We start from the raw sequence: 16351 nt of genomic DNA, 5'->3' as shown, positions 1-16351 counted from the left end.
GACTGAAACATCAAGCTATACTTATTTCACTGAAAATACTTGATCCAACTTTTTCACTTAGTAAATTTATTAATTCTTCACACATTGTTTTAGACATATACGATGGGACACCCTTTCCTGTGTTACCATACTTGGAGTTGTGACCTAAATATGGATCAAACTGAGCATCAAGTTCAAGTAAACCCCCCAAATTTCCATTTTATGAGGACCCAGAACACTTCATTTCTTCTTCTAAAGGATAGTCTGCATTCTGTGATTGTTACAATGACAGCAACAATGTACTGCAAAACAGCTTTTCATTAGTGACGTTCTTCACTCATTTGTGTTTCTAGTTCATGAGTTAAGCCAAGACCATGTCTTTGGTTTAAGTATGACAACATACAATCTCTGTGAATTGAACTGTTTTCATGTTTATCGATCATACTGGAGTTGCGCCAATTGCGAAATCCATCTGTAGCAGATCAAGAATTAAATGATTTAGGACTGAATAGTTAGCAAACAAAACAATATACAGAGCTAACTGATGGAGACTACAGTAGCCACTCCCTCTTATAATTTTCACCATTAGCTTTGTACCCTAGAAATATATTCTGACTACAGAACCTTGTTTGTTTACCATCCAGAAGTTCTCAACACAAATTTTCAAATGGTTGGCTGTGATGTTGACAGTCACTTGGCCCTCTTTCAAAGCAGGATCTGTATTTCTGTTATTTGTGGTATCTGTAGATGTGACAATTTCAGATTCTAAAATAGTTCCACTTTCTACACTATTGTTAATTTTTTTACTACAGCAAGGAATGAGTGCAGAATTTGGGACAAATTCTGTTATATTCATATTGCTATTAGTAATTTCAGTCCTAGTGGTACTTGTACAACGATTCACACCTGTTAAACTTGAGGCTTCAAAGGAAGAAGTCTCTTTGATTCATTGAGTTTTAAAAAGGAAGTTAATTTTGGAATTGTCTTCAGGAATTCCCATATCCTTTTCTTTTTATCTTCTGCGAGCTTTCGTTTTTCAACTCCACTTAGTTGTTAATGTTTCATTTTACCTGGATATAAAATTATGTCACTTTTTAAATTTGGGTCTACTGTAGCAAATAAGGAAGCCCTGGTGGTGTAGTGGTTAAGAGCTACAGCTGCTAACCAAAAGGTCGGCAGTTCGAATCCACCAGGTGCTCCTTGGAAACCCTATGGGGCAGTTCTACTCTGTCCTATAGGGCCGCTATGAGTTGGAATTGACTCAATGGCAGTGGGTTTGGTTTGATTTGGTAGCAAATAAATTTGAATAATTTAAAATAAGTGAAACTTATAAAATAAAATTTACATTCAAATTTGGACATTAACACAAAAATTTATATTTGAGAATTAATAAGTAAAAAAATTGATTTGGAACATGTCATTTTCTACAGGTCTGAGACAGTCAAAAGAGATAGTACTTACAAGGCAGCTGGAAATAATTTCATTTCTTTGTTGTATAATGTTTGTTGGCAGGCCCTTCACAGATCTGCACAAAGGTTTTTCGACTTGAAATAATACTTTAAAAACTTGCACTCTGACTTTCCGTCCTTTGATGCTGCGTCTTCACAATTCACTGGACTTCTGCTAATACCCAGTAGGGGCAAGAGCAATGGCAAAGAGCGTAATACAAATACAAGGGTATGCTCAATCTGAAGACACGTTTTAGTTCGCTTTGTGCAGGACCAGATATGTCATGAGTCACATGATCATAGCACTGCTGGTGCATTCTTATGTTGTAGACGAGAGAGAACGGAATGTGAGGTTATGCTGGTCTGTCTGAATGAAAAGGAAAATACAGATGTTATCGTATACAAAATTTATAAAATGGTATCAATTTCATTTTAGTGCCCTGCAGTTCTCTTCCCCTGCAGCACTCACTTTTCCTTGTGTCTTATCTGCTTGGCATCTGTGGGTCTTTGCTTTGGACAACTGGTACCCCTGCTTCGTTGATGCCCTAAGAATGTGCTTGCCTTGCTTATTGGATAATCCTTCCCTGGTATGTGTGTGTTGTGAGTGTATGGCCTAGGGGACATACAGACTCAGGGTATGTTGTTGTTAGGTGCCATCTAGTCGGTTCCAGCTCATAGTGACCCTATGCACAACAGAACAAAAAAACTGTCCAGTCCTGTGCCATCCTCACAATCATTGCTATGTTTGAACCCATTGTTGCACCCGCTTTGTCAATCCATCTCGTTGAGGGTCTTCTTTTTCACTGACCCTCCACCAAGCATGATGTCCTTGTCCAGGGACTGGTCCCTCCTGATAACATGTCTAAAGTATGTAAGATGAAGTCTCACCATCCTCACTTCCAAGGAGCCCTCTGGCTGTACTTCTTCCAAGGCAGACTTGTTCATTCCTCTAGCAGTCCATGGTATATTCAATATCCTTCACGACCACCATAATTCAAAAACATCAATCTTTCTTTGGTCTTCTTTATTCATTGTCCAGCTTTCACATGCATATAAGGCAATTGAAAACATCATGGCTTGGGACTGGCACACCTTAGTTCTCACAGTGACATCTTTGGTTTTGAACACTTGAAAGAGGTCTTTTGCAGCAGATTTGCCCAATGCAATGCATCATTTGATTTCTCGGCTGTTGCTTCCATGGGCATTGATCGTGGATCCAAGTAAAATAAAATCCTTGACAACTTCAGTCCTTTCTCTGTTTATCATTGATGTTGCTTATTGTTCCAGTTGTGAAGATTTTTGTTTTCTTTGTGTTGAGGTGTAATCCATACTGAAGGCTGCAGTCTTTGATCTTCATCAGTAAGTGCTTCAAGTCCTCTTCACTTTCAGCAAGCAAGGTTGTATCATCTGCATATAACAGGTTGTTAATGAGTCTTCCACCCATCCTGATGCTACATTCTTCTTCATATAGTCCTGCTTCTCACATTATTTGCTCAGCATAGATTGAATAAGTGTGGTGAAAGGATATAACCCTGACACGCACCCTTCCTGATTTTAAACCACACAGTATGCTCTTGTTCTGTTCAAACAACTGCCCCTTGGTCTATGTACAGGTTCTTCATGAGCACGATTAGTGTTCTGGAATTCTCGTTCTTCAAAATGTTATTTATAATTTGTTTTGATACACATAGTCAATTGCCTTTGCATGGTCAATAAAACACAGGCACACATCTTGCTGATGTTCTCTGCTTTCAGCCAAGATCCATCTGATACCAGTAATAATATCCCTCATTCCACATCCTGTTCTGAATCCGGCTTGCATTTCTGGCAGTTTCCTGAAGAGGTATTCCTGCAGCCATTTTTGAATTATCTTCAGCAACATTTTACTTGGCTAGTCCATTGTATAATTGTATACAATTTTGTCATCTGATGTGATTTTCCTATGTGTTGTAAATCTTCCCTCTATGATGTTAATGAGGTGGCATTAGGGGCAGTTATGTTAATAAGGTGGGGCTCAATCTACAAGATTATGTTGTCTTAAGCCAATCTCTTTTGCGATATACAAGAGAGAAGCGAGCAGATTTACATGGGGACCTCATACCACCAAGAAACAAGAACCAGGAGAATAATGCGTCTTTTGGACCTGGTGTCCCTGCACTGAGAAGCTCCTCAACCAGGCAAGATGGATGACAAGGACCTTCCCCTAAAGCTGGCACCCTAAATTTGTACTTCTAGCCTCCTAAGTCATAAGAGAATAAATTTCTTTTTGTTAAAGCCATCCACTTGCTGCATTTCTGTTATAGCAGCACTAGATAGCTAAGACAGTGGTCTTCCTTTAGGTGTATAAATACTATCCTATCACTGAACGCTGTACTTCAGGATAGATCTTGAAATGTTCTCTTTTTGACGGTGAATGTGACACCATTCCTCTTCAGTTTGTCATTCCCATCATAGTAGACCATATGATTGCCTGATTCAGAATGGCCAATAGGAATCCAGTTTCAGCTTACTAATGCCTAGGATATTGATTTCCAGGCATTCCATTTCATTTTTGACAACTTCCGATTTTCCTTGATTCATACTCATATATTCCATAGTTCAATTATCAATGGATGTTTGCAGCTGTTCCGTTTCATTTTGTGTCATGCCACATCAGCACATGAAGGTCCCGAAAGCTTTACTCCTTCCACTTCATTAAAGTTGACTCTACTGTGAGGCAGCTCCTCCTCTTCTAGACCATGAACCTGGGTACCAGGGGCCCCAGAATTCCCTGCCCCAGAAGTCTTGAGCTTGCCGCGAGGGCCTGTGCAAGCCTCCTCCCTCGTCTGTGCTCACAGGGCTAGTGCCACCCGTGTGCAACTCTTCTGGGCCCAGTGGTAGTGAAGATGGGGTTGTTTGTGGTGGGCGTGGACAGAATGAGGACATGTGGGCCAAGATATCCAGAGACAAGACACCGTGCAGTGCAGGTTGGAGCTAGGAGAGGGAAGAGAAAGGGGGCAGGCCTGAGAGCTCTGCTAATGTTGGAGGCGGGCCTGCCTGGGAAATGCTGGAATAATGGGGTCAGTATGCCCTGTGTTCCTGGGAGGTTCTCGGGTGGAAATACCTGAGCAGTTAGGCCCTAGCTGCCTCCCCCGACCCTTTTGGAGCTGCTGCACTGTCTGGTGCTGAGATTGGAAGCCCCTGGGGCCCTCTAGGCTGGAGAAGAGGAGAAGCTGTGGTGGCTGAGCAGGCACCAGGCTTTGTCTCCCAGGGGACCCTTTGTAATAGCTTTGGTCCTGGAACTACTAATCTAATAAAAACGTAAAACCCAACCCAGTGCCTAGTGGGCCCTTAAATATGAAACTTCTGATACATTTATCTTTATTAAAATTACATGTTTAAACAGCTCCGCAAAGGCATCCACCCTTAAAAGAAGTCTTCACCTGCATAAGTTTTCCCACAGACTCCAGACCTTTAGCCCTGACAGATATCACTTTTATGTAGTTATGATGATTATGCAAGTGTATTTTGGTGCTCCCTTTTCTTATTTCCTCATTTTATTACACTTTTTTATGCACGGAAGGCCATAGGATGTAGTGGAAAGAACAAAAAAACCTGGAGTCAGACTCTGATTGAGTCCTTGGCCTTTGTGACCCTGCACAAGTAATACAAACAGGCCTCCGTTAACTCATCTGTAAAATGGGCATTCAGAGTCACGCCTTTGGGGAGGGGCTGCTTTGTGCCAGGGATTTCATCTATGTGACCTCATGTAACATTCTACACCCCCAGCCATGGATTTGCCTATCTCCAAGAGCCCTCCTGGCTGTTGATGTGGTTGCAGGCTGCCACCATGAGCACGTGGCCCCTAGGCTGGCGGACTGAAGAAGGCAGGGAGGCCGGTGAGCTCCAGAGGGCCCCTAGAGCCCAGATGGGGAAGGGGATAGATAGAGGCCAGCCCCAGCCCAGCCCAGCCCAGCCCTCTCTGGGCTCCCTCACACCTCATTGAGACCTCATTGAATCCTGTTTTGCCCTGCTTTGATCCCATTCATGGCCCATCCATGTTCCTTGAAAAACACATCTCCTGATCAGGCTTGTTTAATTGGAAATTGAAATCACCTTGACTGCTCTGTGAAAAGAAACGCTAATAAATGAGGTAAGTGTAGAGGAGGTCAGTCATCAGCTGACTTCTGAAAAAAATTGGGAATACTTAGCAGTTAATGTGCACATAGCCACCATCGTTCCCCTGTACCACAACTCTTGTTTGCGGACCCTGTGGCATCCCTCTGATCACCCAGAGCCCCTGGATCCTGTGATATGGCTGTGGTATGGCAGTGAGGTGGCCAAGTAAGGGACTGTAGCTCTTCTCAGCACAACAGAAACAGCCACCAGTTGCGAAGGACACGCTCTACTGGGTCCTTGATATCTTTTTACTTTGACCCTTGCAAAAGCCTCCGAAGTGGAGTTTGTTATTTTCATTTTCTAGTTGAGGAACAGCTGGTTGTGAACTCACACGTGGGTCTGCCTGACTCCAAAGCTTGGCTTGGTGCCTGGTGCCTCCCAGACCTAGCTGAGAGTCTTGGAAGTGAGAAAAAGTGGCTTTTGAGATACATATATATATAGTTCAAGTGTAAAGTTTGTATTGATACAAAATATCTACACAAAAGTGCGTATGTGCCTCACAAGTATGAACAGATATGTGTAATCACCATCCAGATCAAAAAGCAGATCATGCCAGAAGTCCCCTTCCTGTCCCCTCTCTCCTAACCCTAAAAGGTAACCACTATCCTGAATTCTGTCCCCGTAGGTTAGCTTTGCCCGTGTTTGAACTTTATGTAATGGAATCTTGTAGTATGGACTCTTGTCTATATGGCTTCTTTCACTCAGCATCATGTTTACGAGATTTATTCACATTTAGTAACAGTTTATTCTTTTTCATTGCTGCAGTAGAGAACATTTCACTGTAGGAATATACCACAGGTTACTAATTCATTCTACTGCCGATGGACATTCAGATTATTTACTGTTTCACCTGTTACGACTAACGCAACTATGCACATTTGGTCTTTTGATGCACGTGTATGTATGTGTTCTGTTAGATACGTAGCCAAGGAGTCAAGCTGTGTTATAGCCCACCTAGAGCAAAGGAGAATGAACGCCAAAGACACAAGGAAAATATGAGCCCAAGAGAATAAAAGGGCCACATAAACCAGAGACTCCATCAGCCTGAGACCAGAAGAACTGGATGGTGCCTGGCTACCACTAATGACTGCCCTGACAGGGAACACAACAGAGAATCACTGATGTTGCAGGAGAAAAGTGGGATGCCGACCTCAAATTCTAGTAAAAATACCAGACTTAATAGTCTGACTGAGACTGGAGGGACCCCAGAGGTCATGGCCCCCATACTCTCCGTTAGCCCAAAACTAAAACCAGTTCCCGAAGCCAACTCTTCAGTCAAAGATTAGACTGGACTATAAGACATAAAATGATACTGGTGAGGCATGTGCTTCATAGATCAAGTAGACACATGAGACTATGTGGGCAGCTTCTGTCTGGAGGCGAGATGAGAAGTCAGAGGGGGACAGGAGCTGGTTGAATGGACACGGGGAATACAGGGTGGAGAAAAGGAGTGTGCTTTCACATTGTAGGGAGAGCAACTAGAGTCATATAACAATGTGTATGTAAGTTTTTGTATGAGAGACTGACTTGAATTGTAAACTTAGAGCATGATAAAAAAAAAAAAAAAAAAAAAGCTTGGTTATAGGGTAAGTTCAAGTTCTGTTTTAGAAGATGCTGCCAAACAGTTTTCCAAAGTCGTCGTGTCCTATCACATTACCACCACCAGCATATGGGATTCTAGTTGCTGCATGTCTTCACTGTTGATGTGATGCTGTCAGTCTTTCTCGTTTTAGCTATTTTAATGTTCTAATAATACAGCTGTTTGTGGTTTTAATTTAACTAATAATGTCTAATACCTCTCCATATGTGTATTGGCTGTTAAGATACCATCTTTAGAAAGTGTCTGTCATGGATTGAATTGTGTCCCACAAAAATGTATGTCAGCTTGGTTAGGCCATGATTCCCAGTGGAACTGCCCTATACTATTTCCAAGGCTGTAATCTTTACGGAAGCAAACTGCCACATCTTTCTCCCATAGAACGGATGGCAGGCTTGGACCGCTGACCTTTCAATTCACAGCTGAGTGCTTTAACCACTGCACCACCAGGGCTCCTTGGTTGTCATTTAGGGAGTGGGATGTAAGTCAGTGCATCTGAGTATGGTTTGCGGAGGGGTGGAGCGGGAGAGGCAGGGGACAGACTCTGAAGGGTCGTGGGAACCATTGAACGTTTTAGAGTGGTGCCAGATGGCGGCATGGTCGGTTTGTATTTAGGAGACTCCTGGTTGCTGTATGAAGCAGGGACTGGAGGTTAAAGGCAGAGGTGAGACGAGGCTGTGGTCCCTCATTAGCTGTGGATGGTGTGGGAAGGAGTAGTGAACACTTTGAGTCTTCTTTGAGGCAAACAGGTTTGTATCTGTTGGGGGGGGCAGGCAGGTGTTGGTGTTGCAAGAGGCCCAGAAGCTGCTGGCAGGAGGCCTAGGAGCCCTGGTCCTGCCTCTTCCAGCCCCGATACTGGACCAGAGGCCAGCTGCTGGCTTAGTTACTGGGGAGGGACACGGGGCAGAGCTGGAATGTCCCTCCGTGTGCTGCCACGACACCTGCATCTCACACCCATCGAACACTTGTGTTTTTCAGGACCTCCTCGGCCAAAGAGAGCAGCTTTGTGGAAAAGATGAAGAAGACGGTGAGCGTGCTCTGTGTTTTTGCCCTTCACAGTGTGTCTTGGCCCTGGTGGTTGTGCAGGGGAGTCCATCAGAAGGCCAGCTTTGCTGGACAGGAGGAGTCCCCTGGTAAGGAGAGGGCGGTGAGAACTGAGCGGGGCTGGCACCCTGTGTGTGCAGCCTTGGCTAACCAAAGCCCAAAGCTGCTTTGCTGTTGCTGAGAAGGTTTGCTTTGTTTTTTGAATGTTTCCTTCTCGAACAAACCACATTATACAATAGACCCTCCCTCTAACTCATGATGTCGTCCCTTCTTTTCCCTTCCATTCCGGGCCCTGTCCCCCAGCAGAGTAAATCTCACATAGCTGTGGTCATTGCGCAGCTGCAATTGTATCTCTGTTTGTTTTTAATTATTCAGTTTTCTGAGCGGGTACTACATTCACATGGTTAAAAGCCAAAGCAAACTATTCCGTAAAAAGCCTTCCCCGTATCCTTGTCACCCATAACCCAGTTCCCATGTAGAGTAATTGCTCTTGGTGTTCTGTGTAGCCTTCTAGAGCTTCTTTACACACATGGAAATGGAAACAAGGAAGATTCCTATTTTATACTTTTTTTAAAAGACACCAAAGGTGGCGTATTATATAGACTGTTAAATGTTCCTTGCTTTTTTTTTTCTTGATACTTTAGAGACATTTCCATATCAATACAAAGATACCGTCCTCATTCTTTATTACAGCTTCATAAATCTCACGGTATGGATATATGGATGGAGTGTCATTTATTTTAACACTGCTCTGTTAATGGGCACATGGGACGTTTCTGCTCTTTTGCTCTTACAAATAATGTTGCCATGAATATTGAGATCAATTTGCATATTTGCAAATCTGTCTATATATATATATAAAAAAAAATCTCAAGGCAATTGTTAGGTTAAAAGATACTTGCATTTGTAATTGTGATAGAGGCTGCCAAGTTGCCCTTCTCAGGAGTTACGCCATGGTACGCTCTCATTAGCAATGTGCGAGAAACCCTGTTTCCCCACAGCCTTGCCAATTGTTTATCAAATGTTTGGATTTTTGCCATTTTTCTAGGTTAAAAAATTATTTTCTCAGTGTAGATTTAATTTGCCTTTTTCTTATAAATGATGTTAAGCAGATTTTCTTATGTTAGATGGCATTTATTTTTTCCTTTTTTGTAAATTCTGTATTCAAATATTTTGCCCTTTTTTCCGTTGGGATTGATCTTTCTCAAAGAACACTTTAAATTCATTAGGGAGATTAATCCCTTGTCTGTGATATGAGCTGAAAACATTTTCCCAGTTAATGGTTTGTCTTTTGACTTGGCTCATGGTGTTTTTGTGCATGTAAAAGTTACATAGTTAACTTTCTTTTTATGGCTTCTGGACTTTGAGCCATAGTTTCAAAGACCTTTCAAAAGACCACCCGAAAGATATAAAGGAATTCTTCCATATTTTCTTCTAGTGCTTTTATGGTTTCGTTTTTGGTATTTAAAATTTGATCTATTGGGAAATTATCCTGGTGTTAAGGTTTGAGATACAGATCCAACTCTATTTTTTTACACAGCTGTCTAAATACCCTGTAATAGAGTCCATCTTTTCCTTACTAGTCGGAAATGCCATCTTTATCCTGCAGAGTACATCCATGTATATTTGAGTCTATTTCCATATCCTGTTTTAGTTCTATGATCTAGCTGTCTGCTTATATGCACTATCATACTACTTTAATTATTGAAATTGTATATAATTCACTTACCCTACAATTCACCCATTTAAAGTATACAGTTGAGCAGTTTTTTAGCAGTCAACTCACAAGCATGGTCATGTGCAGCCATCATCACACTTCTAGAACATATCACCCCAAAAGAAACCTGTGTACCCCCTTAGCAGTCAACTCACACACCACCACACCTCCCCCAGTTCTAAAACCAAAAAAACCAAACCCATTGCTGTCAAGTTGGTTCCAACTCATAGCAACCCTATAGGACAGAGTAGAACTGCCCCATAGGGTTTCCAAGGCTGTACATCTTCGGGATGCAGACTGCCACCTTTTTCTCCCCCGGAGGGGCTGGTGTGTTTCATCCACCGACCATTCGGTTAGCAGCGGAATACTTTAACCACCACGCCACCAGGGCTTCTTCCCCCAGTCCTGGGTAACCATTAATCTACTTTTTGTCTCTTCAGAACAGGGCTTCGAGCCTGCTTCAGAGTTGCTTATTATTGGTGTTTCAGGCAACTGGAGTCATACAACATGTGATCCTTTGAGGCTGGCCTCTTTCACTTAGCGTAATATGTTCAAGGGTCAGCCATGTTGTAGCATGTATCAGCACTTCATTCCTTTTAATGGCCAAACAATATTCCATTGTGTGGATTTAGATTTATTTATATCATAAATTAGGGCTCCTAGCATTGTCTGTATGTTTTCTTTCATGATCTTTATAGTTTTAGGCTTTGCATTTAGGTCTTTGATCCATTTTGAGTTAGTTTTTGTGTATGGGGTGAGGTATGGATCCTGTTTCATTTTTCAGCAAATGGATATCCAATTTTGCAAGCACCATTTGTTGAAGAGACTAACTCTTCCCCATTTAATAGACTTCGACCCTTTGTTGAAGATCAGGTGTCCATTGTTGTTAGGTGCCGTTGAGTCGGATCCGACTCATAGTGATCCAGTAGGACAGTTGCACTGTCCCATGGGGTTTCCAAAGAGCGGCTGGTAGATTTGAACTGCCGACCTTTTGCAGAGCTCTTAACCACTGTGCCACCAGGGCTCCATGGGTGAATGGATTTATTTCTGGGTTCTCAATTCTGCTCCATTCATCTGTGTGTATGCCATTGTACCAGCACCAGGCTCTTTTGACTACTCTAGCTATATAGTAGTTTCTGAGATCAGGTAGTTTGAGGCCTCCTACATTTTGTTCTTTTTTCAGTAATGTTTTACTTATCTAAGGGCTCTTTCTTTCCCATATAAAGTTGGTGATTGGTTTTTCCATCTCATTAATGCTATTGGAATTTGAATCAGAACTGTAGTGTATCTGTAGATTGCTTTGGGTAGTGTTGACATTTTCATGAGCATGGTATATTTTTCCACTTACAAAGGTCTCTTGGTTTCTTGCAGTAGTATTTTGTAGTTTTCTTCATATAAGTCTTTTATGTTTATGTCCCTAGTTAGTTTATTCTTAAGTATTTTATCTTTTGAGAGGCTATTGTAAATGGTACTGTTTTCCCGATTTCCTTTTTGGAGTTCTCTTTGTTAGTATAGAGGAATCCAACTGATTTTTGCATGTTGATCTTGTACCCTGTCACTTTGCTGAATCCTTCTATTAGTTCCAGTAGCTTTCTTATGGATCCTATGGAGTTTTCTGTGTATAGGATCATATCATCTGCAAACACGGATGGTTTTACTTCTTCCTTACCAGTTTGGATGCCTTTATTTCCCTTTCTTGTCTTATCGCTTTAGCTAGGACTTGCAGGACAATGTTGAATAAGGGCGATGATAAAGGGCATCCTTGTCTCGTTCCCATTCTCAGAAGGAATGCTTTCTGTCTTTCTTCATGGTCAGTAACGTTGGTTGCTGGTTTTGTGTATGTGCCCTTAATTATGTTGAGGAATTTTGCTTCTGTTCCAGTTTTGGTGAGAGTTTTTATCAGGAATGCATGTTGGACTTTATCGAATGCTTTTTCTGCATTGACTGAGATGATCATCTGATTCTTTTCCTTTATTTATTTGGTGGATTATGTTGATTGATTTTCTAATGTTGAACCATCCTTGCGTTCCTGGTATGAATCCCACTTGGTCATGATGTATTATTTTTTCGATATGCTGTGGGTTTCTCTTGGCAAGAATTTTGTTGAGAATTTTTACATCAATATTCATGAGGGATATTAGTTTATAATTTTCTTTTTTAGTGGTATCTGTGCCTGGCTTTGGTATCAGGGCTATGCTGGCTTTGTAGAATGAATTCAGGAGTATTCCTTCTTTTCTGTCTCTGAAATAGTTTGAGTAGTATTAATGTGAGCTCTTTGAATGTGCGGTAGAATTCTTGAGTGAAGCCCTCTGAACCAGAACTTTTTTTGTTGGGAGTTTTTTTTAATTACCTATTCAGTATCTGCTTTTGCTATGGGTGCAGTCAGATTTTCTACCTCTGTTTGTGTTAGTTTAGGTAGTTAGTGTGTTACTAGGAATTTGTCCACTTCCTCTAGGTTTTCGAATTTGTTGGAGTATCATTTTTCATAGTATTCTGTTATGATCCATTTTATTTCAGTTGATCCTGTTGTGATGTCACCTGATTTCTTATTTAGGTTGTTTGCATCTTCTCCTTTTTTTCTTTGCCATTTTGGCCAGTGGTTTGTCAATTTTGTTGATCCTTTCAAAGAATCAGCTTCTAGTCTTGTTGTTTCAGCTGTTTTTGTTTATTATTTTCTTCCTTCTGGTGGCTCTGGGCTTCTTGTTCCTCTTTTTCTATTTGTTTGAGTTGTAAGGTTTAGGTATTGTTTTTGGCCCTTTATTCTTTTTTGATGTGTGCATTTATTTCTATCAGTTGGCCTCTGAGCACTGCTTTTTGCTGTGTCCCAAAGGTTTTAGTGTGTTTTATTTTCATTCTTACTTGAGTCTAGGAATTTTTTTAATTTCATTTTTAATTTCTTCTATTACCCAGTGGTTTTTAAGCATGGCATTGTTTAGTTTCCATATATTTTATTTTTTTCTTTGTTCTTCCTGTTACTGATTTCTAATTTTATAGTCTTTTGATTTGAGAGATGCTTTGTATTATTTTAATATTTTTTAATTTATTGAGGCCTGCTTTGTGGCCTAGGATATGCTCTATTCTGAAGAATGACCCATGTTTGCTAGAAAAGAATGTGTGCTGTGCTGTTGTTAGGTGGAGTGCTCTGTGTATGTCTGTGAGATCAGTTTGGTTGATTGTGCAGTTTAGATCTCGTGTGTCTTTGTTGAGTCTTTTGAGTTATTCCGTCCTCATTGAAAGTGGAGTGTTAAGACCTCCTGCTGTTATTGTAGAACAGTCTGTTTCTCTTCATTTCTGCTAGCGTTTGTTTTATGTATTTTGGTGAGCTGTCATTGCATACATAGGTATTTGCTATGGTTATGTCCTCTTGGTGGCTTGATCCCTTCATCATTACATAATGTCCTTCCTTGTCTCTTATGATGAAGTTTGATTTAAAGTCTATTTTATCAGAGATTGATATTACCACTCCTGCTCTTTCTTTTGGTTACTGTGCGCTTGATAAATTTTTTTCCATCCTTTGATTTTTTTTATGACTTTGTGTCTAAGGTATGTCTCCTGTAGGGAACCTATTGATGGGTCATGTTTTTTTTATCCATTCTTCCATTTTCTGTCTCCTGAGTAGTACATTTAACCCATTTACATTCAGTGTGATCATTGATAGATAAGAACTTACTGCTGTCATTTTGTTATGCTTTTTCCCCCCTGTGGTATTGAGAGTTTCTTAGTTCTGTATAATTTTCTGTGCTGAGTTCTATTTGTTTGTGGATTTTCTTTTCTTCGTGTTTGTCGATTTTGTGTTTACTCAGTCTTTTTGATTTTCTCTATTTTTGGTGGATAGATTTGTTCATTTTTTTTGTGGTTACTGTGAGGTTAACCTTTATCATCCTATGTTTAAAACAGTCTGTTATTTTTAGATATTGCTTTGACTTCCTCTCCATGTGGAAGTTCTGCAACTACACCATTCATTCCCCCTTTTTTGTTTTGAATTTGTCGTCAATTTCAGATTGACATCTCTGGTTCCTTGTTTTCAGTTCTGTAGCTTTATTTTATTTTGAGGTTTCTCTTTCTCGGTTGGCATCTTGGTGATGCTGTCGTGTGGCTTACTCTCGGGTTGTCTGCTGTTGTTGGTTCTCTATCCAAAGGACTCTCTTTAATATTTATTGTAAGGATGGTCTAGTTTTTTTTCAAATTCCCTTAATTTTTGTTTATCTGGGAATGTCGTAATTTTGCCATCATATTTGAGAGACAGTTTTGCTGGGTATATGATTCTTGGTTGGCAATTCTTTTCTTTCAGAGTTTTATAGATGTCATCCTGTTACCTTATTGCATGCTTTATTGGAGTCCCTTTGTAGGTAATATTTTGTTTTTCCTGAACTGCTCTCAGAAGTTTTTCTTTGTCTTTGGACTTGGAAAGTTTGATTATGGTATTTCTTGGTGACTTTCTTTTGGGGTCTATCCTGTACAGGGTTGAGCTTCTTGAATGGAAATCTTCTCATCTTTCATGATATTAGGGAAGTATTCTTCAAGAAAATCTTCAAAAATTCTCTCTGCTTTTTTTGTTTCCTCCTGTTCTGGGATTCCTGTCATGCGTAAATTATTCCTCTTCATAGCATCCCACATAACTCTTAGGCTTGCTTCATTTTTTTCCGTTCTTTTTTCTGATCCTCAAACAAATTGGTATCAAGGGATTTGTTCTCTAATTCACTAATTCCTTCTTCCATTGTTTCAGTTCTCTTTTCTGTATCCTTCCATTGAGTTATATATTTGATATTTCATTGTTAATCTTCTGGATTTCTATTTGCTGTTTTTGTATGATTTCTAATCGTCTATTTAATTTGTCATTTTGTTCTTATATTGTTTGCTGAATCTTCTAGGGTTTTGTCTGTGCTTTCTTTGATTTCTTTGAGGGCTTTATATATAAGCTGTTGAATTCTTTACCAGGCAGTTCCATTACCATCTCTTCGTCAGGAAGGTTTTCAGCCCCTTTATTTTGGTCATCTGGTTGAACGTCTTGTTTTGTATCTTCATATAATTTGATATTGTGTGCTGTCTCAGTCATTAAGGTGTTGTTTTATTTATTTATGATTTTTGTTTTGATTTGATTTATCAGTGTGGGTTGGTTGGGTGTGCTTCAGTGATCGTCTGGGAACAAAGGGGCATTCACTTTTGGCCCCCAGTTGGACAGGGCAATCAATGGGCAGCCGAAGAGTAGGTGAGAGAAAGAAAAAAAAAGGGAGGGTTCATCTAATGCTCCATGCTTGCCACCCACCCTGCTAGTCAGGTACTGCTTTTGGAAAGTCACCCTATCTCTGTTCCTGGCTCCCTCCCTACTCTGTGTTTGCAAGGATGCCTGAAGCTGTCATCCTCCTTCCTGTACTTTTCCTCCTTAACTCCAGTTCATGTCCTTCTCACCTTGCTTCACCCTGGGTATGTCAGTACAGTTTCTCAGTCTTCTGTTGGGAGTTCTGTAATGTTTTCATCCTGTGCTCTTCACTCAGGGTTGCTGCTGGCTTTGTCTCCAAATGGCCCCGCTGTGCTGGGCTGTCTCTCCGTATCTTTCCCTGTTTACTACTGTTGTTCAGTTTCTCTTTCCAGTCAGTGTTTGTTCCAATTCTGTATCCTTTCATTTGATGATCAGGGTTCCAGGATTGCAATCTGTATCTGTTTCACTTTGTTTCTTGGGTCTTTGCTGTAGAGGGACGGCCTGGTGCATCTGACTAGACCGCCATCTTGAATCTGGTTCCTGCATCCATCTCTTAACATCCTATAAGCTGGAAACTAGGCCTGGGAACTCGGAGTCTGGCTGCCAAAACCACCAGAAATACCCAGGAAGCTGAAGCTTGGGCGCTAGAATGCTACTGCAGAGAAACCTTATGTCTACATAAAGGGACAGGAAGGTAGCCTTTGCCTCACTTCTTCCAAATCCTGCAAAATACATCCAGTTGGTAGGACTTCATTTACATTCAGAACCCTAGCTGCAAGGGAACCTGGGATATAGAGTTTGGGGCTTTTTGGTAGCTGCTATTTTATAGAAGGCATAGTAGAAGGAGGGCAGAATGCAGATCATGTGAGCCAATGCATAATACCTTTCCCTGTTGCCATAATCTTTTATAGTGAACATGTATTACGTTTATAATCAACCAAAAACTGATTTTGAAAAAACTCACCCATAATTCCCCATTTAGAGACTCTTGGTATATTTCTTGCCATTTTTTCTTTGTTCATGTGTATTTGTAAACAAAATATATATATAACTGGATTATAGTATACAGTATACATACTGTTTGGTTACTTTCTTTTTACTTAACGTTATGTGTTTTTTCCCGTTATTAAAAAACATGTCAAAAGTGTTACCTTGAACAGCTGCATGTATAAGATTACCTTGAGGACTCCAGCTGGCTGTGCAGTAAG

At 40.7% G+C, this 16351-nt stretch overlaps 1 protein-coding gene across 8 annotated transcripts in view; it reads left to right on the top strand.

Annotated features, from left to right (window-relative positions):
* Positions 1 to 16351, top strand: part of LOC126087391 (NADPH--cytochrome P450 reductase) — a 90423-nt gene that overhangs the window by 64927 nt on the left and 9145 nt on the right. For all 8 annotated transcript variants that reach the window (XM_049904843.1, XM_049904846.1, XM_049904849.1 and 5 more), the window contains one exon: positions 8161 to 8209. In XM_049904843.1, the coding sequence (XP_049760800.1) occupies positions 8161 to 8209 (49 nt within the window). The remainder of the gene's footprint in view (positions 1 to 8160; positions 8210 to 16351) is intronic.

The sequence above is a fragment of the Elephas maximus genome, chromosome 12 (assembly GCF_024166365.1).
Source record: "Elephas maximus indicus isolate mEleMax1 chromosome 12, mEleMax1 primary haplotype, whole genome shotgun sequence".
NCBI classification, from domain to species: Eukaryota; Metazoa; Chordata; class Mammalia; order Proboscidea; family Elephantidae; genus Elephas; species Elephas maximus.
This window is presented reverse-complemented; position numbering and strand designations above follow the sequence as displayed.